Genomic DNA, 22369 nt, shown 5'->3' on the forward strand with positions numbered 1-22369 from the left:
TACAAGATAAACAAATGCACTGCTCAGATTTTTAATGAACATCTTGGGACATGACCACAATGATACTCTGCACCATTTGGCATTCCACCATCAGTGGGGAAAGAAACTCATGACAATCAGGGGGAAAAAACCCAGAATGTATAGCAGGTGCTACTGTAGCATTCAAGAAGCATTTAGATGGGTATGGGGTAGCTCCTACATGGCTAGGCCAGGTTTAGATGGATATGGGACAAATGCAGGCAGGTGGGACTAGTGTAGATGGGACATGTCACTCGGTGTGGACAAGTTGGACCGAAGAACCTGTTTCCATGCAGTATGACTCTACGACGAGGATGATCTATAATTGAACTGCACAGATATATAGAATAGCATGACTATAGAACGGAATATAAATAATCAATAGTCAGAGAAATCTGTTGCTGTCCTGGTTTTGCCTGGCCTTCTCTTGCCTCCAGATAACCCCCCCTCCATATTTCAACCTGAAATCTATTCCTTTTCTCCAGAAAGGTGATGCGAGTATGCTTGGAGATAAATCCAGCAACAAAAAAAAAAATAGAAGGATGACTGTGGGTTCATTTGTCCACTCATTCTAGATATACAGAGCCAAGTTCAAATGTGACAATATACACGAGCCCTATCAAGTCTAGTATACACAACAATGGACACAAAAATCATCCCCAAAATCCAAAACATGCAAAATATCACAATAGTTGCCAACTGGAAAAGACAATCTGCAACAAAAACAGAATGTTGGAAGGATTCAGTGATTGCTGTGGGTTAAACGTTATCTGTTACTCGTGGTGAATGAAGTGTTGCTCATTTGCACTGAGCTTAAAGGTTAGTGACAGATTAACCAGGAGGAACATGGTCACTGCTTACAGAGATTTGTTACAGACCAATTAACAATCATTTCATGCCCAGTAATTCTAGCCCAGTGTGAAAGATAATAAGCTGGTTTTAAGTAGCATGTGTATTTTTGGCAATAGTATCTCTCTGTAGTTAAATTGCTTTGACTTTTGGCCTTTTGTACCCATTCCCCTGTAATTGCTTGATAATGATTAACAGCACCCTCCTCGAGCATATAAGTGGTGGAAGCTCTAATCTTCACGTTTTAAAATTAGACAAAATTAGGGAAAGGATGTGAAGAGCTGGAGACCAGGATCAATCAGGGCCAACCGCAAATGACCTTAGGCAGGGCATTGCCTGGTAGGTCCATTGTTGGCTAGGGAAGGTGAGGTCTCAAGAGAAATAATGTGGAAAACTATGGCACTGGTAAAACAACTAGGGTGCAGGAAGGGGGGCCAGGAGGTTACTTAAAATTAGATAATTCAATGTTCATACATACTGTTCATACATATTCCCACAGTTTTCCACATTGTTCCTCTTGAGATCACACCTTTCCAAACCAACAATAGGCCTACCAGGCACCTTATGCCGAGGCAATTTGTGGCTGCCGCCGATTCGAACGTGAAACGTCACCCATCCTTTTTCTCCAGAGATGCTGCCTGAGTTACTCCAGCATTTTGTATCTATCTTTAGTCCACAAGGATATTTGAGGACTCGGGCAGAGGATCTGAAGACTCTGACCCCACCTGTTAAAGACGTCTACAAATGTTTTCAGAGGTCTCTGATAATCAGAGATGTGGGCAATCAGTATTCAAATAAAAAAATAAATAAATACAAAGATAACGTTACCTAGAAAGAAATTACATTGATAAAAATGAGTTCAAACATTAATGTCAATTAAAAGTTTACAAAAAAAAATAATCTTTCCTTCAGGATGGATGAGGGTTTTCAAATGAATGGAGCTTACTGTGATTTTCCAGATGCCTCGAGTACAACTGAGGGGACAGAGATAAAGTGCATCTGACCCCCCCAGATCAAGATGCTTGTTCTTAGCCTCTGAACACCGTGCTGGGTCCAAATGCAGAGATCAGGTTCACTGATTCCTAACTGCCACACTTGGACATTGAAGTCATGAATATACTGGCTACCAAGGTGGACCTCCCCACAGGTCCTTTAACCAACCTCAAGCAATAGATTAGCTCACTTCAGTCCATTTTATTTCCCATTTAGAAAGTTTCATCAGACTAGAAATGGTCAACCAATATTTGTTTAGTTTAAACAGCCTATGCTTAAAATAAAATTGTTATAAAATACCATCTAAAATCAGCAAGGATCTAAAACCATTGAGGAACAATATTCAATGGTACTTTTATTCTCACTTGTGCAAAGTGCCTCATTATCGAAACTCGGGCTTGCTTCAGCTGCTGATGGAATTTGCAAGTTGGTGGAAAACTCACTGCCTCTCATGCCGTGCTGTGTTTCTTTGGGACGTGGAGCAATGGGCGAGGTGACTGCAAGATGTCTCAAACACCACAAGCGACAGCCTGGGTGTTGTTCTCACCTTGTCTGCTCTCTCTGGCTCCACATTGAATGCAGGACTACTTCTTATGCTGCCTTCCAGGAAGAGCTGTATTTATTGTTCAATAACTGCAATCCTCCGTTGCCTGATACAAATGGCAGAGCATCCAAATGGGATTCCACAATTTGTCCAGCAGACAAGTTTCTATAGTCAAGCAGCATCTAAGATTGGACCCATCACTTTTCAACACGCAAGTTAGAATCAACTAACTCTATAAGTATATGTATAAAATCATGAGAGGAATAGATCAGGCACATAATCTCTTGCCAAGAGTAGGGGAATCGCGGACCAGAGGACATAGGTTCAAGGTGAAAGGGGAAAGATTTAATAAGAATCTGAGGGGTAATCTGAAGGGTGGTGGGAGTATGGAACAAGCTGCCAGAGGAGATAGTTGAGGCTGGGACTATCCCGATGTTTAAGAAACAGTTAGATAAGTACATGGGTAGGACAGGTTTGGAGGCATGTGGACCAAGTGCAGGCAGGTGGGACATGTAGCTGGGACATGTTGGCCAGTGTGGGCAAGTTGGGCCAAAGTGCCTGTTGCCACACTGTATCACTCTATGACTATCTCTTTACATCAGCCAAAATCATGAAAGACCTGAAAAACAGGAGATGAGGTGAACTATGCGAGTGTCCAATATAACCCAAGCCAGTGCTACACCCAATAAAGAATTTGAGGAATTAGTGATACTTTCTACCAAGGGAGGGGTGAGAGAGAGGGGGGGGGGGGGGGGGGGGGGGGGGGGAGAGAGAGCGAGTGAACGAGAAACAGAGAAAAAATATAGGCCCCTTGGCCCACAGTGTTCATGCTGACCATCCATTACTCATGTTTTATTCACCCCACATCCCCATCAACTCTCCCAAGATCCTATTCCTCCCTCCCTCCCTCTCCCCCACCCCCCGAAAACGTAGGGCAAATTAGATGCCAATTAAATACCAATTAAACTTGGCGAGTATGCACCAATCATCAATGACCCATTGATGGGAATCCTACACTTATCCATTATTGCCTTGCTATATATCAGTTTAATTGCAACCTCTGAAAGCCCCTGCACAGTTTATCTTCAGTATAAGCAAAGAAGGATGATGGTTGATCTTAAGATGTGTTTAAACTCAGGAGGGAAATAGATTGGGTGGACATATAGATTCTCTTGCCCAGAGTAGGGGAATCAAGAACTGGAGGACATAGGTTTAAGGTGGAAGTGCTAAGATTTTATCAGAATCTGACGGGCAACCTTTTCACACAAAAGGCTCTATGGATCGAGCTACCGGAGGAGGTAGTTGAGGCAGGGACTTTTAAGAAGCAATTAGACAGGTACATGGATAGGACGGATTTAGAGGAATATGGGCCAAACGCAGGCAGGTGGGACTCATGCAGATGGGACGTGTTGTTCGGTGTGGGCAAGTTGGGCTGAAGGGGCTGTTTCCACGATGTATGACTCTATGACTGAAAGAAGAGATGATTTCAGTTTGTAGTCTTTCAGTGACTGTGATATAATTACCAAGAGTACTGTGACAGCAAATTAATGATTGATGCCAAATCGCAAAAGCAACACTTAGGCACAATTCTTCCATTAAATCTCAGCAAATCTAAAATGGTAACTAATCAACTAACAACTTGATTTGATTCCAAATTATATTATAATTAACCTCATTTGACTTGGAATTAAGAGACGTTTTAATTCTCCTGTGGATAAAGGAACGAGACTACGCTAAGATCAGGTTATAAGCAATTGATACGCTATTGATTATTATTGTCTGTTATATTTTACTTTTATATATCTTTGATACTGAAGTTCGGCAAAAATACAGATTTTCCTCATTTTAATTTTGGATTGTATAGTTTTACTCTTTTGCTTATTGTTATCGGCGAACAGAAAACCTGGGTTTTTGCAGACCAAATCATAGGCATTGGCTGTTGGCTGTACACCCAATAGACCTCAGAGCATGATGTACAGAGATAGGCTTGGCAAATCTAATATTCATAAATTATATTGAAATAGAAATACCTCCCTGAAAATGGGAACACAGTAGAAAAATTCAGAAGAAGGATAAACACTTATTATATGTGTGCTCGATCAACGTTACTGCTACAATTCATACACAGACTGTATTATTCAAAAACTAAAATAAATAAACTCTTCCCCAATGATTTGTGAGAGTTACAAGAGTATAGCGCAGTTTTCTGTATATAAAAGTCAAAATTCTGGAAAGAAATATTTGCTTTATAGGACATTTTTGGTTAGACCCCATTTCAAAAGTTTTATGTGCAAGCTTATACTTAAATTTTGGAAAAATGCTCCAATACCAACAACAAAAATGTGGATTTCAAACTGGTTACTCCCATTATAGGAAGGACTGTGGAGGCTTTGGAAAGAAGTAAGCAGAGAAGTTTACCATATATACTGATACCTGGAGTAGGGAGAGTTACAGGGAGAGGTTGGACAGACTTGCATTGTTCACTCTGGAACGTCAGAGGTTGCAGGGAGACCTGATAGAAGTAAAATATAAAATAAAAGCCATAAGAGGTAGTCAGAATCATTTTCCCAGGATGGGGAAAAAAAATACTAGACGGCAAAGCTTTAAGGTGTGAGGGGGAACGTTTAAAGGAGATGTGCCAGACAAGTTTCACTTTACACAGAAGGTAATAACGCACTGATGGTTGAAGAAGATACTTAGTGGTGTTTGAAATACTTTTGGATAGATATGTGGATATGCAGGGAATTGGAGGGATATGGATTATGTGCTGGTAGATATATGTGATGGTCTTGGCATCATGTTCGCCACAGAATTTGAGGGTTGATGAGCCTGTTCTTGTGCTGCACTGTTCTGTGGGTTATGTTCAATGTTCCAAGGGTTTTGGCCCGAAACGTTACCCATTTCCTTCGCTCCATAGATGCTGCCATACCCGCTGAGTTTCTCCAGCACTTTTGTCTACCTTTGATTTTCCAGCATCTGCAGTGCCTTCTTATCTTTTGCTTTGCAGTTCTCATAACAATCTGATCTTTCTGCCCTTGACAATTGACAGCTTAATATCAAATTACATTTCATTGATTGTTGCCAGGCCATGGATTGAGATAGGGAATAAAAAGCGTATCTCCTGTAGTTATCAGACATTAGATATGTTCAGCCACATTTTTTGACATGATTGGGATCCGTTCCACATGTAAAACAGTGGCAACTAATTCTCCAAACGTTATGGCACACTCAGTTTTTCAAAATCAAAATGGTACTAAATATCCAGTGAGAGAACTAAATCACATGTTATCGGCTGTGAAAATGAAGTTAATAAATTCATTGGTTAATATAGTGGAACAGTGAAAAGGCACATCTTTCAACACTCCTGAAGTGTTCATTGTGCCTAAAATATGACCTTTGGTATAAGTGGACGCTTGTGATGCATTGACTACTACGCAAAGACCAATTTAAAAGCGATCATTATAGCAAATGGACATGGCATCCAAGTTTTCAGGGCATTTGAGAAATCTTTGTGAAGAGAAATCCTTGCAAAGTAACAATTTGTATGAACACGAGCATCTTGTGTTTCAAACTTGATTTAAGCATTTTGGAAATAACCTGCTTGTTCCTTTAGCTTGATTTATGCACTGCTATATTTTGGAATGTATTCAAATTCACTGCAAATAGCACAATTGCCTATATGTTTAATTTACGCATTTTGAATTGCGTGTTGCTATTCAAGCACGTATCCCCCGCATAAAAATGTGAGGTTTGCCTGCACAACATGTCGATGATCAACAGTGCACCTTGAACATATGGAGCCACAGCCACAATCCAGTGATCATCTTAATTCAGAACCAAGCGAATGCCAACAACATTATGTCAATTGAGCAACAACATTCTGGGTAACATTAAAATAAAGCCAGGATTAAACATGTGCATCTTTCACGGAAATTGCTCATGGTACTTATTTTCATCAAAAAAATAATAGGATTGAGAACTGGAGGAAATATATCAATAATGAGACCAGAGAGATTAATCTGTCTGGAAAATATCTGTGAAAATGCAATTCTCATATTGCAAATGAAAGCAATACCCATCTTTTAGATTCTGCTGTGTAAATAAGTCCTCTATTATACACACACAGGATCCCTGCAAAATGGAGCACTTTGGATCAGAAGGAATTCAGGAACAAATAGGTAGGTCACTGGAATTTGAGATTAAAAAAATACAAATAGCACCGGGTGTCCTCCAGTTAACCTTGGAAGCCTTTGCAGTTGTATAATTTACCTGGATGTTATATTTTGGCCAGGAATCTAAAAGGATCAGGCACTGTTAGATTAGGCTCACTCAGCAACCAAAGATACCAAACGTGCTTCAAGCAACCCATCAGCACTACAACAAGAGATCCATGACAAAACTCTACACCATCACAATTGAACATTTAACTCCTTATGATTCTCCAAAGAACAGCTTTGTTCTATCAGTTGCAACACAGCAGAACAGTTCATCGTACAGTGAAGAATATTACTTGGAATAGTGATGGTGAAAGTGGAAGATTGAAAATGTGCTCAAACCCACTGACCGTTTCCAATGTTTTCTCTCTCTTGGCAGTAATAGCCCTGTCCCACTGTTTGGGTTCATTCAAGAGTTCTCCTGGGTTTGCCCTGATTCGAACTTGGAGATTTACGGTAATGGCCGCTCGTAAGTGCTCGGGGCTCTCGTAGGCATTTTTCAACATGTTGAAAAATTTCACGAGTCTTCCCGAGCTTATTGCGTTTCCCGAGTACCTGCCGTTAGAGTTACGAGCCGCTAAGAGACGTCCCCGAGCTCCGACGTACCCGCTACGTTCATTCTACGTGCTTACCACGAATTTGATTTTTTTTTAAACTCGGAAAAACATTTGAATGAACTCGTACAGTGGGACAGGGCTTTAAGCTACTAAAACAATGGATATGAAACAAAGGAATGTGCTTCTTTTCAGAGATGGAAAAACTCACTTTCAAGATTAATTTTATTTTTGCAGTTCATTCTCAAGATGCAGAAAAAAACTACAGATTTCTTTGACCATCTTCGCCTTGAAAAGGTGACGGTGATTTGTCTTCTTCACCTGCATGACCTGGGTATTTTCAGTTTATTATCAAAGTAGTTTACATGATTTTTTACCAGCGAAAGAGGAAGGCAGGCCACTTGTGTCAAATTCACCATGTTGTGTGACTTAAGGGGCACTTGTGTGACCCTGCATGTTTGTCTTTGAATACTTCAGTCACTGTAGGCTGTTAGTATTAAATGGATTAAAGTTGGGTTCATAAGGTTATCAGAAGGCGGCAATCACAATAGTGGGTAAGTCCACATGCATTCTCCATGTGTCCACCAGAATACTTTCTGCACTACACAAAATAAATCTCCAATACAACAATCGCTGGTATGAACCAAAATTAATGTGGGGCGATGTTGACCAACCAAAATCCCACACACTAATAACAACACAATTATAGTCATAAATATTGCATAGTATTATTATAAGCCTTACAATAGCAAATGCAATACAATAAACCAAGATTGCACTTGGGAATGTCAGTGTTTTCTGAAGTGGAGAGTGATTTTTTTAAAAACTTTGTTTAATTGTGTCTAATATTCATCAACATTAAAACATCTATTTTAGTCGGCAGTTAAACTAATACAACTATTGAAAAATACCAATAATAACTACTGAAAACATCTCAACACATAAATAATTTAAAACAATGAGGCTGAACTAAAATATTTTTTAAAAAGCAACTTGCTTCCATTTTCCTCTTCATCCAGAACCCTATAATCCTCACCAAAATCAATGGGGTCTTGGATTCTGTTAAATCAAAGGGAAATCGTCTGGTGTAATGTGGAATTGCAACAAGACACGGCTTCAAAACTGGTGATCATGAGAAACTGACAGGTTTCACCATCCACATCTACCTGCAAGTGTGGCACTTCCATGTTTGACATTCGATGTGTGCAGGTTCCAGGTTTACTGCTATTTAATCGGCTAAATGCTGATGATTCCACTGGATGGGCTATAGATTAAGTACACTGTTTGCTTCTGGATGGCATCTCATTCCTCTTGGCTGTTGTCGCTCCATCTGTCCAGCATGGAATATAGTCCATCATGCTGCTGCCTTGCATATTAAATGTTTTCATGCTGGATTTGTTCATTACTCAGATTACAATTGTTTCTTCATTCTGTTCTTCCAGGTTTAAATAATAGCTTGGTGATAGACAAAGGTAATTTGAAGACAATAAAGAGTACTTAGTTGCAGAATAAATCACACTAGAGTTTAAAATATGGTTTGTGGCTTCCTTTTTCAGAAGGAATAAGGCAGGTTTTACTGAAAAAGAGCTTTGCGCACTGTCTGTGCAGAGTTTGTATATTCTCCCTGTGACCATGTGGGTTTTCACCAGACCCGCCAATTTCCTCCCACATTCTAAAGACATGCAGGTTTGTATGTTCATTGGCTTCTGTAAATTGCCCCTAGTGTGTAGGAGGCGAAGATGGGATAACATAGTACAGGTGATTGGTGGTCGGCGTGGACTCGATGGGCCGAAGAGTCTTTTTCCATGCAGTATCTCTAAACTAAACCATGTTTTAAACAAAATCTCCCTTGTTTTAGAGAGTTCTGCAGGGTTGAATTAATTCCACTTTATCTCTTTAAGTAATGAGGTGGCTACTGAGGCCAAGAAAAAACTAATCTCATGTTTCAGGTATTTTTTGGAAGAGATTCCTCAGTCAAAGACTAATCCTATCAAAGGAATTTAGGTGTCTTCAATGGGTATGATCTGTTGAAATTGGAAGAATCATTCATTCATTCACGCAATGCAATTAATTTGAAGTAGCAACTAACTACGAACCAGCCCAAAGAAATCCCTCTGATCTTATAGAAAAGGATTTACTTCACAAAATGAAACATTATTTATATGCATGTTGGTCAGCATGGGCAAGTTGGGCTGCAGGACCCGTTTCCACACTGTATGACTATGAAATAATAAGTGCTCATTTTGGAATGGTAAATGACGATTGCATACGGGGTATCCTTCTTTCATTCAGTTTGACATATGCAGTATCATTCAGTACCCCATATGCAGTCGTCACAGATTCCTGTTCATTTATTCTAGAGTAGCCCAGTTGTTTTCAACTGAGGTGGCTCTGGCATAATTGTTGGCACCGACACTGTGGGCCGAAGGGCCTGTTCTTATGCTGTACTTTTCTATGTGACATTGAGCAAGTTATTATCTAGCACTGAGGATTGAATGAAAAGTAAAACAGTACAGAATCTGACAACATTTTTCTATTAATCCTTCATCAATGCTTACATTATGATTGAACAACTCATAATGCACATCACCATCCACTCGACAAACTATCTTATATACCAAGGCAACAGGAACCAGTCATTCGAACCCCATGAGTGTAATCACAGTTCATCAGTGCCCCAACTAAGTTCATAAGTTTATAAGTTATAGGAGCAGAATTAGGCCTTCAGTTTACCAAGTCTACACAGCCATTCAATCATGGCTGATCTATCTTTCCTTCTCAATCCCATTCACTTGCCTTCTCCCTATAACCCGACACCTATACTAATCAAGAATCTGTCAATCTCCGACTTTAAAATATCCATTGACGGCCTCCACAACCTTCTGTGGCAATGAATGCCCCAGATTCACTACCTTCTGACTAAAGAAATCCCTCTCATCTCCTTCATAAAGGTACGTCCTTTTATTCAGAGTCTACAGGCTCTGGTCCTCGACTCTCCCACTAGTGGAAACATCCTCTCCACATCCACTCTTTCTCCTGCTCCGAAATCCCTGACCTGCTTGTGTACTGAAAACCTGGATTCTCAACTGACCAAACAATTGTGCTCTTTCAAAAAAAGCTTTTCTTGAAAAAACAATGCGTCTTGATTTTTCTCCGAACCGACTGAACTTAATATTCTGAATTGGTCTCACAAGAAAGAAACAGAGGCTCTGCAACCGACTGATAATAAACCACCAAACCTCTTAATCCAAACATGTCAAATTGATACACCCTTCAATATTCAATAGATTTGCGCAATTCATTCCTTTACATCAGTGCATCATTTGTAAATCTGCATCGCTGTCCCTCCAGGAACACCATTTTTCTTCAAATGGACTGCTGTTATCAACAATGTGCCATTATGGGTTCCACCCTTCCGGAGGTCATCTGTTGCCTGACCTGTTTTGTTTTGGCCTTTTCTCGTCTCCAGTTTAATTACCCCCACCTCAACTTTCAGTCTGAAGAAGGGTTCTGAACCAAAATGTCACCTATTCCTTTTCTGCAGAAATGCTGTCTGACCCACTGAGTTACTCCAGCACATTATGTCTATCTTTGCTCTTTTCTGAATTCAGTTCTATATTGGGATATGAACGAAGCAATATTTTGAGGCCTTGTATTCCCAACTCTTAAAAGCAAAGAATAACATTGCATTCAGTAACCTTGTTTGGCCTACTCCACTTGCTGTTACTGATTTCCCCACACGGAGTGCCCTGGTACCCTTTGCTACCCAATACTACCTAATCCATCGCGATAACAAAATCCCAGAACAAAAAGGCAGCACAGGAGTAGAGTTGCTGCCTTACAGCGCCAGAGATCCGGGTTCGATTGTGACTTTGATTGTACATTCTCCATGTGACCCATGTGGGTTTTCTCCAGGTGCTCCGGTTTCCTCCCACATTCCAAGACATGCAGATTTGTAGGATAATTGGTTTCTGTAAATTGTAATTTGTCCCTAGTGAATAGGATAGTGCTAGTGTTCGGGGTGGTCGCTGGTCCGCGCAGACTTGGTGGACTAAAGGGCCTGTTTCCCGCTGTATCGTTAAAGCAAAAAAAAAAATAAAGAAAATGCTCAGATTACGCTTTCAAAATTCAAAGTAATTACCTCAATGTTCGCACACTGAATTCCATCTGCCACAACTTGCAGATGCAATCTGTTGATATTTATATTTTAAATTTCTGCTTTGAGCCAGAGTATTCGGCATCTCCTGCATGCATCATTCATTATTCTTCTTCAATGAGGCTGCCCGACCCGCTGAGTTACTCCAGCACTTTGTATCCGAAATAAAGCTGCATGTTAATTCTGATGCTCCTTTCCCCTGTACACTGTCACCAGTTGTTCAAACTAATACTCGGAGAGTTACCCTCCTGTTTGACAAGTTTTAAATTTTGATCATTTCTGAATCAGAACCATACTAAATGCTGCACTAAAGCCTCTGTAGCCAACATTCACACTCTACAGAGTGCAGAGGGTGGGATGTGTTGTGGCTCATGCCAACACGATGGGCCTCACAAAAAATGAAATTCAATCACAGACATGACCCATCCTTTGCAAGTCCATGCAAATTCTCTGGCCAGCCTTGCTCTTGTCAAGTGCCTCATCACTCGATGTCTCATGACAGATTTCAGTAGCATCCCCGGAAGCAATGCTAAACCATCAGGTCTGCAGATACTTGTTTACTCCTTCTGCTGACGACTTCAATGACGGAATACATCACCATACTTCAGTGCACAATATTGTATATTTAGACCACAAAATAAAGCAGTTGCAATTACACATGCAGCATTTCTGTATTAAGCATCCCTGGCATAGTTTATAAATACTTATATTTTGAGAGGTATAAATAAGTTATTGCTCTCACTTGTGTATTTCAAGAGTACCCCTGTCCTCACTAATAACCAGTTATGAAAATCTCCACAAAACAACAGTTTGCACAATCATTTGTTAAATGCATCCCAACGCACTTTTTTTCCCCGACTCATTTACCAATATGTACGCAAAATCCCCCTTGGAAATGTGCAGTGAAGCCTGACCTCGGCCCTCTGTCTACCCACCTCAGGGACTCTGCCATTCTCCGCAGATCTTCATTTTGTTGCTTCAAACGTTCAAGTTTTGCCAGTATCTTGGACAGTTCTCTGCTGGAGCGATCTGGTTGGTCGCTGTCTCGGACTAAATGTCCGCCTATATAGAATAACAACGTTCCCCAGGCAAGAAGGATCAACATAATCCATCGCCAGGAGCTGGTCCATGGCCGCATCTTCAGATGGTCAGCTCTCTCTGTACTCCACCGTAGCCGTTCACAGGTCAGAAGCTGGCATGCTTTCGAGATGAATGAGTTTCTGTCTTTCTCTTCCTCAAAGCATTGTGCCAGCAATCAGATTAGCTCCTAGAATTTCTTGTAGCACTCTTTCTTTCCCCAAATATAGCTTTCCCTTGATTTGACAAACAGCAAATTCTCTTATTAAAAGCCTCTCATTTCGACATTCTGCAGAAAGAGAAGAAAAAGAACACTTAATTGGATTAATTATATGACTTGCAGATAATAGTCCACATGAAAGCAATTACATTGAAAGCCGAGAGGCACTGTTGTATGGAGAAGGGCCAGATCTCTTTACCTAGCCTGAGAGATCCAAAAGGACAAATTTCAGTTCATGCAGTTAATCCTAGGGTATGTTGAAAACCATCCCAGGAAAAAAACATGCATCTACAGACAGGCTTGAGCTATGAAGCTGTGAACACATTTGTAAAAAACAACTGAGGCTTTTGGAATGAAAGAGAATGCATTATATTTTAACTGGAACAATAAAATTGAATTGAAAAAGTATTTTTAACTTGGACTTAGTACACCAAAGTAGTACACTGGTGGCAAGGTGGTGCAGTGGTCGAGTTTTGCCTTACAGTGCCAGAGATCCTGGTTCGAGCCAGACTATGGGTGGTGTCTGTACAAAGTTCTTCCTGTGATTGTGTGGGTTTTCCCTTGGTGCTCCTCTTTTCCACCCATACTCCAAAGATGTACAGGTTTGGAGGTTAATTGGCTTTGTTACACATAGTAAATTATCCCTCATGCATAGGATAGTGCTGGTATAAGGATATCGCTGGTCGGCACGGACTTGGTGGGCCAAAGACATGTTTCTGCACTGTATCTCTAAACTCTAAAGTAAATTAGAGTTGGACACCATTCTAAGACATTATCAAACTCTAATTGTGAAAACCTGAAGGTCAGCCTTTTAAAAAAGACGAAATCCATTCCGGTTTATTGCTGCTCAGACTACAAGCAATCCTCAAAATGATAGAAGATGTCATCAAGAGTGCTTTCAAGGGGCACTTGCATTAATATTGCATTTATGAAGAACACTCAATTGCAGACTTCCCCAAAGCCTTGGTCTGGAAATGAACCCAAGAGCCGAATTCCAGAGGTGAAAGGGAGCATACACTCGCCATCAAGGTAGAACTCGAAAGAAGCCCTGGCAAAAAAATGGGAATCAAGAGGATAGACACAAAATGTTGGAGTAACTCAATGGGTCAGGCAGCATGTCTGGAGAAAAGGAATAGATGACTTTTCGGATTGATATCCTGCTTCAGCCTGAGATTCAGGGGAGAGCTATGAAAAGGTGCAGAACAAATCAGAACCGACACTGACGACTCAGGAAAGGTGGAGCCCACAATGGTCCACTGTTGATAATGGAAGAAGTGATAATAAAGGGATATGAACAGTGAAACTAGCAGGATGTCTAGGATGGGGGTGGGATGGAGAGAGAGGGAATGCAAGGGTTTCTTGAAATTAGTGAAATCAATATTCATACTGCTGGGTTGTAAACTGCCTTAGCAAAATATGAAGTGCTGGCCTCACTCTGACAGTGGGGGAGACCCATGACAGAAAAGTCAGTGTGGGAATGGGAAGGGGAATTAAAGTGTTTGGCAACTGGGAGAACACATAGGTCAAGGGGAATCAAGAGGAAATCTCCATTGGTTGGTCATATCCACACAATTGTTGTGGCTGTTAGAGGTTGATTGATTATAAGGTCCACCTTCCACCCTCTGGGCCCACACCGACGTTCGACCACCCGTTCACACGAGGTCTATGTTTCCCCACTTTTTCATCCACGCCCAACACAATATACAGAGGCCAATTAACCTCTTGGGATGTGGGAGGAAACCGGAGAAAGCCTACATGGTGACAGGAACAATGTGCAAACTCCACAGACAGCACCCAAGGTCAGGATCGAACCCTTGTCCAATCATATCCAATCATGTGTATCCAATCTTTGAGCTGCGAGCAAATGCAAACCACTTCTCTGTGTTTCCACAACTTTTAAGCAGTTATTATCTTATACATCATATCCAATCTTCCCTCAGCCTTCCTTGATCCAAGGAGAACAATCCACCTTCACCAGTCCACCTTCAAGTCCTCATCTCCAGTAAGATTCAGGCAAATGATTCCAATTAAGTATCATAATAATAATAATAATAATAATATCTTTTATTGTCATTGCACATCAGTGCAACGAGATTTAGTATGCAGCTTCCAACCGATGTAAAAGAAAGGTAAAATAAATAAATAAGCTGTGTGCAACGTGACCATCCGAGGGAGACAGTCCAGGGGGGGTGGGGGGCACTCAGCAGGGCCGGTTCAGAGCTGCTATAGCTCTGGGAATAAAGCTGTTTCTGAGTCTGGAGGTTCGGGCGTAGAAGGCCTTGTAACGTCTGCCGGAGGGAAGTAGTTCGAACAGTCCGTTACAAGGGTGTGAGGAGTCTTTATGGATGCTGACGGCCTTCCTGAGGCACCGTGTGTGGTAGATGCCCTCCAAGGCATGTTAGCTGTGTCCCAATAATCCTCTCCACCATGGTCACTGCAGACCGGTGACCACAACAGTGCACGACCATTTCAGCCCAAGATCTTTGACTCAGCCTTGACATTTACCCTCCAGAATTTGGTAACCTAGAAGCCCCTGCACTCCCTCCTAACCCCAATGGACATCAACACTTGGCTCCAGTTGTCCCCTGGTGTTGTGAATAAAATAACGTAAAAACAACTTAATGTAGAATAAGCAATAGTGTGTTAAAGATCTGAGCTATATGGATGTTAGAAACAAATTAACATTTCACTTTACTAATCCAAGAAGAAAGTGAATAATCTGCTAATTAATTAATCCACCTTCAAACTCCAAATCTTCTACCAATTTCAAACTGGGTTATTCAAATACTGAGCTTGAAGAATGTTCCAACACACTGGTTTTGAATAATCTCAGACAGATAAAGTTGGTACATCACAGAACGATGGGAAATCATCATTACCATGATAAGCAGATGACCAAAATGAATACAGCTTAATCTTAAATTTGCAAAACAACTTTCAATTAGCCTGCAGGGAATGTAAATTGTAACGCATTTGATGTTTGAGGCAAATTACATTGGTTAAGGTGAAGGGCTGGGAGAAAATGTTGCAAGCGGCTCTTGGATAAATGTGCTTTTATTGAAGTCTTTAAAGTGCTAGTTTTTTGTTTCTTTGACTTTATTAAATTGATTTTTAATCACTCTTGAGAGTTTCCATGTGCTGGGTTTGATTGTCAGCTGAATTAAGGAAAGATTATTTAAATTAATTCAAGTAGTGGTTCGAAATTTCTCCAAATGTTTCCAACGTTTACAAAGCAAGTCCAGGTGCTCTGGGGCCCTGGCGTTAGTTAGATGTTACGTGAAACGGAAACGGAGGAGCTCCGTTTTGGAGACCACGCGGGAGCTCCAATGCGGAGACCATTTGGGAACTCCGACACAGAGACCACGAGGGAGCTCCAATGCGGAGATCATATGGGCGCCCCGATACAGAGACCACTTCGGAGCACCCATGAGAACAGTTGACTGGCTTGCGGAAAACACCCTTGTGCACAGTAGTGCCCTGCTACAGAGACGTCTGTCTGAGAAATACATCAGTGGTCTTGAAGAATTGTTTACGGAAGTGGGAGTTTACATAAGTGGCCTATCATATAATCTGGGGAGTGCCTGTATAAGCACACCACCACGGATGTTCCCAACAAACGGACAGTTCAGAAGGTGCCAAGCTGGGTCTTTTCTGGAACCTTTAGCCACCGTGAAGCACGAAAAGCAGCCGTCAGGTTAAATGTTCCTGTTCATCCACCTTAATGTAATCGATGGATGTGGATACAACATAACAAAAATGCCCTGCTTTAATGAACATCTATGCCTGCAAAATACAAGCCCATCGTTTCCAACACAGCTAGGCCATTTAAGATTGTGAATGTTGGAGCAGGAATGGACCCCAATTGTAACACTGACACTAAATGCGCCAATCGCTGATGGGACACATCAGCAGTCTCTTTGCCCCTGTTCAAGTTCCACGCCCCGACGCCAAGTTGTACCTTACCCTCGGGATTGACAAGGTGAACTATCCACACTAGAGGTAATTCTGTAGATAAATGAGTTCAGTCATTAAGAAGTACAATCAGCTGCCCACCCAGGTGAAGCAGCTCCAGCAGCTCCCAGTCAGCCTCAGAATAGAGTGGATCTGGAGAATAGAATGGATGTGGAGAATAGAGTGGATGTGAAGAGGATGTTTCCACTTGTGGGAGAGTCGAGGACTAGAGGTCATAGCCTCAGAATTAAAGTTCGATCTTTTAGGAAGGAGATGAGGAGAAATTTCTTTAATCAGAGGGTGGTGAATCTGTGGAATTCTTTGCCACAGTGGATATATTTAAGGCAGAGATAGACAGATTCTTGATTAGTACAGATGTCAGAGGTTATGGGGAGAAGGCAGGAGAATGAGGTTAAGAGGGAGAGATAGATCAGCCATGATTGAATGGCAGTGCCAGGGTCGATCCAGGCTCTCCGGCGCTGTCCCGCCCCCACCTGAGTACCCCTTCCCCCCCGGGGGTGGCCAGAGACATCGGGAGTCAGATGGGCGCGGTGCCCCCAGGCCCACAGCCAGCGCACAGCAGTGCTAAATCCAGCTCAACTCTGCCTGTCCTGCCAGGATAACCCACAGCCCTGTCTGGACTTATGGGAAATATGGGCCAGGTTTACAGCCAATGCGGAGAAGCAGTGCTGGTGTCCCGTCAGTCCAGGCAGGGCTGTAGGTTAACCCGACGAGCCAGGCAGAGTTGAGCTGCATTTAGAGCTGGATTGAGCCTCCAAAGCCTGTGTGCGTGTGCGTGTGCGTGTGTGTGTGTGTGTGTGCGTGTGTGTGCGCGCGCATGCGGCCGCCAAGAGATTGTGTCCCCCCCTGTCCCCTCCATGTATTGATAGCGATTTCCGTGCCTGAATCTAAGACCTGCATAGAAATTGCCAAGCTAGAAACATTCAGCCAGATCACCAGACAGAGCAAATGAACATCGAAAGTTTAAAAAGCAATGAGAAGATTAAAATAAAGCAGGACTAAAAATGTTCATGGAGAAAGGAACTGAAAGCAGCAGAAAAACACATGAATTGTATAACGTATAAATCTCCCTAGAGATTAGAATTTTTTCTGCTTTGTGAACAAAATAATTCTGATCTTCATTTAAGTTTTCCTAACTGGGAAAGAATTAGCTAAAAGTATTCTGATCTTTAGGGAGCTCTGTCACAGGCCTCATAAGGCTTATGAATATCTCCTTTTGTATGTGTGATCTTTGGATACAATTGCCTCTCTGGGCTTCTGTGCAGACTCGCAGAGGATCGGCAAGGAACATTGCGGATCTCTTGCCATGAGCAGCATGACCATAGTTTTCCTTTGCTATTTATTTTCCACTGAAATTGAGTAACATCGCGCACAAATACAACTTCAAGTCAAAAGTGCGTAAGGATTTCACAACTTTTGCATCTTGCTGGCGGGAACGAATTAAAGGTGGACTGCATTTAAGGTTATCATAAATGAAGCCATCAGTGCAAGGTAACGGCTTGTCAAGCCGTTTCTCTGGATAAATCTAAAGCTGTCAAATGGAAGTACTGTTGCTTGTAACAATCAATGATATCATTGGCTCTATATTAGCAAAATTAATCAACCAGTTATAGCGCTCATATGAATCATTTTATTGATGTATGAATGAACTGCCATCTTATTATTTCATTAATAAACATTTATTCTGCAAGTGGGAGAGCATTGAGGTGATAGGAAAGGAAATAATCCGTTCTTCCACTGTGTTTTTTCGTTCATTTTATTTGTCAAAGTGAAAACAGCCAAAAGAATCCAGACAATTCCATGCAACAGGGTAGTTGGCAAAACATGCAATGATCTGGTGAGAGCCCATAGTGGGCATTGCACAAGTATCAGAGGTCCACATCAAATGTTGAGGAGACTGCACTTTTCAGCAATAAGATACTTCTATCATGGTCTCACCTTCCCATTCTCATAAATAAGTTGGTCCTCAAGTGAATAAATAACGTGAGTTACATCCAACCTTGGCGAGGATTTTTGGAATCAGCGGTGATTGAACTATGTGTAGGAAGGAACTGCACATGCCGGTTTACACTGAAGATAGACACAAAATACTGGAGTAACTCAGTGGGACAGGCAGCATCTCTGGATAGAAGGTAGACGCTTCGGGTCAAGGCTGATAGACTATGCTCCGTAACCTGCTTTGACTTTTCCAGAAACCTTGGTCTGTTATTTTTTTGTGTTGCTGTCTGGCCAATATTTTTCTTTTTTGGGACTGTGCTGTTACCTATTGCAATTATTCAATATTTAAAAAAAAATAATGTATTAGTTTTGAAGAATTTTAAAATGACCAAATCCACAAAAGGGACTACTGTAATAAAGTTCTTTCTTTCTTGAACGTTTTGCTGTTTAGTTGCTTTTAGGCCTAACGTGTACTTGCCAAAAAAAATGTTTCGAAGGGCAGCTTTGTAGTTTAACAACTGTGATGTTGGTGAAGCCAAGAAAAGTTGATACACGGAGTGGAATATTTCTTATTTTCCACAGTACCTCCAGAAGTTACAGCCATGAAACACTATTATACTGTTAACACTTACCAAAGCTTTTATTGAAAAGTCCCTCTCAAAAGCGCAGCATTCCCTGGTGATTCGGCATCTGGGTTCTAACTTCAATAAAGTGCACATAGTCCAATGCTGTTGTTTACTTTTAATTTGCTCTCATTGCTAATTATTTTGCAGACCTCGTCAATCCTATCACCTTTTTCCCTAATTATTTTTCTCTTAATTATCTTTATCTTCAATCCTACTTTGTCAACTTTCTGATGATTCTCACACAGCTGCGAAGGCACAGGGACACCCTGGTTTCATTCAATTCGTCAAGATTTTATCTTTTTAACTTTCAATCTTTGATTATCTTCCAAAGTTCGGAAAGGGATTTTAACAGATCTCTGACAACCCCAGAAAGGGTTGACAATGAAACTTCTTAGCAGTGAAGAAGATACTTATGAACTTACGAGTTCATAAGAGCAAAATTGGGTCATTCGGCCTATCAAGTCTACTCTGCCATTCAATCATGGCTGATCTATCCTTCCCTTTGAACCCTATTCTCCTGCCTTTTCCCCATAACCCTCGACACCTGTAGTAATCAAGAATCTAACAATCTCTGCTGTAAAAATATTAATTAATTGCCCATTTTTCAGCTTTTACAAAAAGCCTCTTTAGTGTGGTCCAAGGAATCTGCTGAAGGAAAAGTTCTATGGGAGTAAATAATATGGAACTAAAGATTCTTATCCAGATGTTGACCATCAAGAAACAGAACTCTTGTAAATTAGCTTCAGCCAGGATGGTTGAATAAGGTTGAATTCAGGGACAAAGAAAGAGGGCAAGCACAAAGACAAAGGGAATTTGCATCAGTACAAAGCGAGTGAGGACACACACAGGGGTGGGACATTGCAACCTTCACGTGGTCCACCCTGTTTCAACTATTGCAATCAACCCGGTGTGCACAAACAAGATCAAATAGAACAAGTTGTCCTACAACTTTAGGCTGTGCATGTCATATGCAAGAAGAAGCACACACACAGAGCAACAAAGGCCCAATCCATTCTAGACACTGGACATTGGGACTCTCCCTGTACATTGATCCAGGGTTGGCTTCTTTGGAAAAAAAAACCTCTGGGTAAACATTCCAAACCAAACCAGTGCCTTCATAAGCAGGAAAAAAACGTTATTTTCCCTCAAGTCTATTAAACCCTGCTGAGAAAGATAGTTCAGAAAATTCTGTTAAATGGGTAAAATACAATATACGGGCCTATAATCAGATAATTATGCTTTCCATCTGACTACTTCATTGGAAAACTTTAGACTGAAGATAATAAAATAAAATGAGCATTCAGTTGTGAATGGTATTCAAAAAACACTGCAGATGCTGGAAATTCAAAATTCAACAAAAGATGTTGGCAACACTCAGCAAAAGATGCTGACTATATCTCTTATATATACATAATTGTTTGATTAATGTTAGACACATTTTAATCCAATTCAAAATACTGCACAGACTCTACTACTCAAAGACTAAACTGAATAAGATTTTTTCAAATGTATCTCCTATTTGTGACAAATGTCTCCTTCAAGAAGCAACTATAACACACTCCTTTGCCTCTTGCATAAAATTACATAACTTTTGGAAAAGAATCTTTGACATTTTCTCAAAATCATTAAAAACAAAACTGGACCCCCATACAGAACTGATTATTTTTGGAACAGCAGAAGCCTGCCCTGAGCTATCAATATTTCAAAAAAGTTTCCTTAATTATGGTCTGATAATGGCAAAAAAACTTATACTTAAATTTTGAAAAAATACATCTCCCCCAAATCTTAAAATGTGGATTACAAACATGTCTGAGACGTTACATCTTAAAGATATGAGACTTGTCTTAGCAGGAAAATCAGAGCAATTTTCAAAGATATGGATTCCTTTCATTGATGTCATTACAAGGATAGTATGGTGCAACACAACTTCGGAATTAAACCGATTTATGGACTGGGTGAAAGGTGGGGAGAGAAATGAAGCAGGTATATCAACATTTTTTTTTTTTTTTTATTTTTTTCTTTTTTGTCTTTTTATTTTTTTAGGTTTTTACTTACTCACTCTTTGACTACACTCATTTGGTAGTTTAGGGGTTCTATTCTTACATATTCACTTTTTCTTTCACTTTCTTTCTTTCTTGCTCTTTCTCTCTTTTTCTATTTCATCTTTGCTAAAATTAAAATGGAAGCTGTACAATAAATGTATTATGTCATATGCTGCGGTTTATACTTTTGTACACTGCTTCTAATAAAAATATTTTTTTTAATAATAATTTAAAAAAAAACACTCAGCGGGTCAAGCAGAAGGCTCCATCAACAGCTTCTCACAGTAAGCCTGGGCTCCGTCCATCACTGCCTTCTGTTTGTTCCATCCATTCTTCCCCTACTCTCTCTGCAACTTAAAAACATTTATTTTTCCAGTTCAGACAAAGATCCCTCAATCTTAAAATGTCAACAGTTTCTTTTTCTGTCGACTCTGTACAGTCTGTTTGTTGACTATTTCTGTCTTTATTGGTGCCATTCAATTGCTAAACTTCCAATGCATGAAGCAACTTGTTCATTGTGAAATACTGAATGATTTGATGTTTAGACTCTGTATTGAATCTTCTACAGCTTCCACAGTTGTTTAGAACACATTCATCACATCTCCGACATCTTTTATGTATAGGAAATTGAATGGACTTTGGAACAAGATGAAACCAAAAGATTGGGCCACTAGTAAACAGTATAAATAACAACAATGATTACCTGTGAGACATTCTTCAAATTTGTGCGATGGCATTCTTTGTCATGTTTATGACTGAGTTCTGGTGGAACTTTGATACAATAATTGAGCAAATGTATCATGGATTTTGATTATTCTTTTATTCCATGTTTCATTTTTACTTGTTTTTTCCCCCTCCCAATGTACTTTTTAAATGGCACAGTGGCGTAGCAGTAGAATTGCTGCATTATTGCGCTAGAGACCCGGGTTCAATCCTGACTACAGGTGCTGGCTGAACAGGGTTTACAGTTCTCCCTGTGATCCCATGGGTTTTCTCTGAGTGCTCCGGTTTCCTCCCACAGTCCAAAGACTTGCAGGTTTGTAAGTTAATTTTCTTCTGTAAATTGTCCCTAGTGTGTAGGATAGAACTAATGTATGGGCGATCGCTTGTTGTTGCGGACTTGGTGGACTGGAGGTCCTGTTTCCATGCTGTATCTCTAAACCAAA

At 40.7% G+C, this 22369-nt stretch overlaps 1 protein-coding gene across 7 annotated transcripts in view; it reads right to left on the minus strand.

Annotated features, from left to right (window-relative positions):
* Positions 1-22369, minus strand: part of LOC129700355 (alpha-(1,6)-fucosyltransferase-like) — a 664773-nt gene that overhangs the window by 178179 nt on the left and 464225 nt on the right. For all 7 annotated transcript variants that reach the window (XM_055640772.1, XM_055640767.1, XM_055640769.1 and 4 more), the window contains one exon: positions 12264-12694. In XM_055640772.1, the coding sequence (XP_055496747.1) occupies positions 12264-12466 (203 nt within the window). In that variant the 5' untranslated portion in view covers positions 12467-12694. The remainder of the gene's footprint in view (positions 1-12263; positions 12695-22369) is intronic.

The sequence above is a fragment of the Leucoraja erinacea genome, chromosome 9, assembly GCF_028641065.1.
Source record: "Leucoraja erinacea ecotype New England chromosome 9, Leri_hhj_1, whole genome shotgun sequence".
NCBI lineage: Eukaryota > Metazoa > Chordata > Chondrichthyes > Rajiformes > Rajidae > Leucoraja > Leucoraja erinaceus.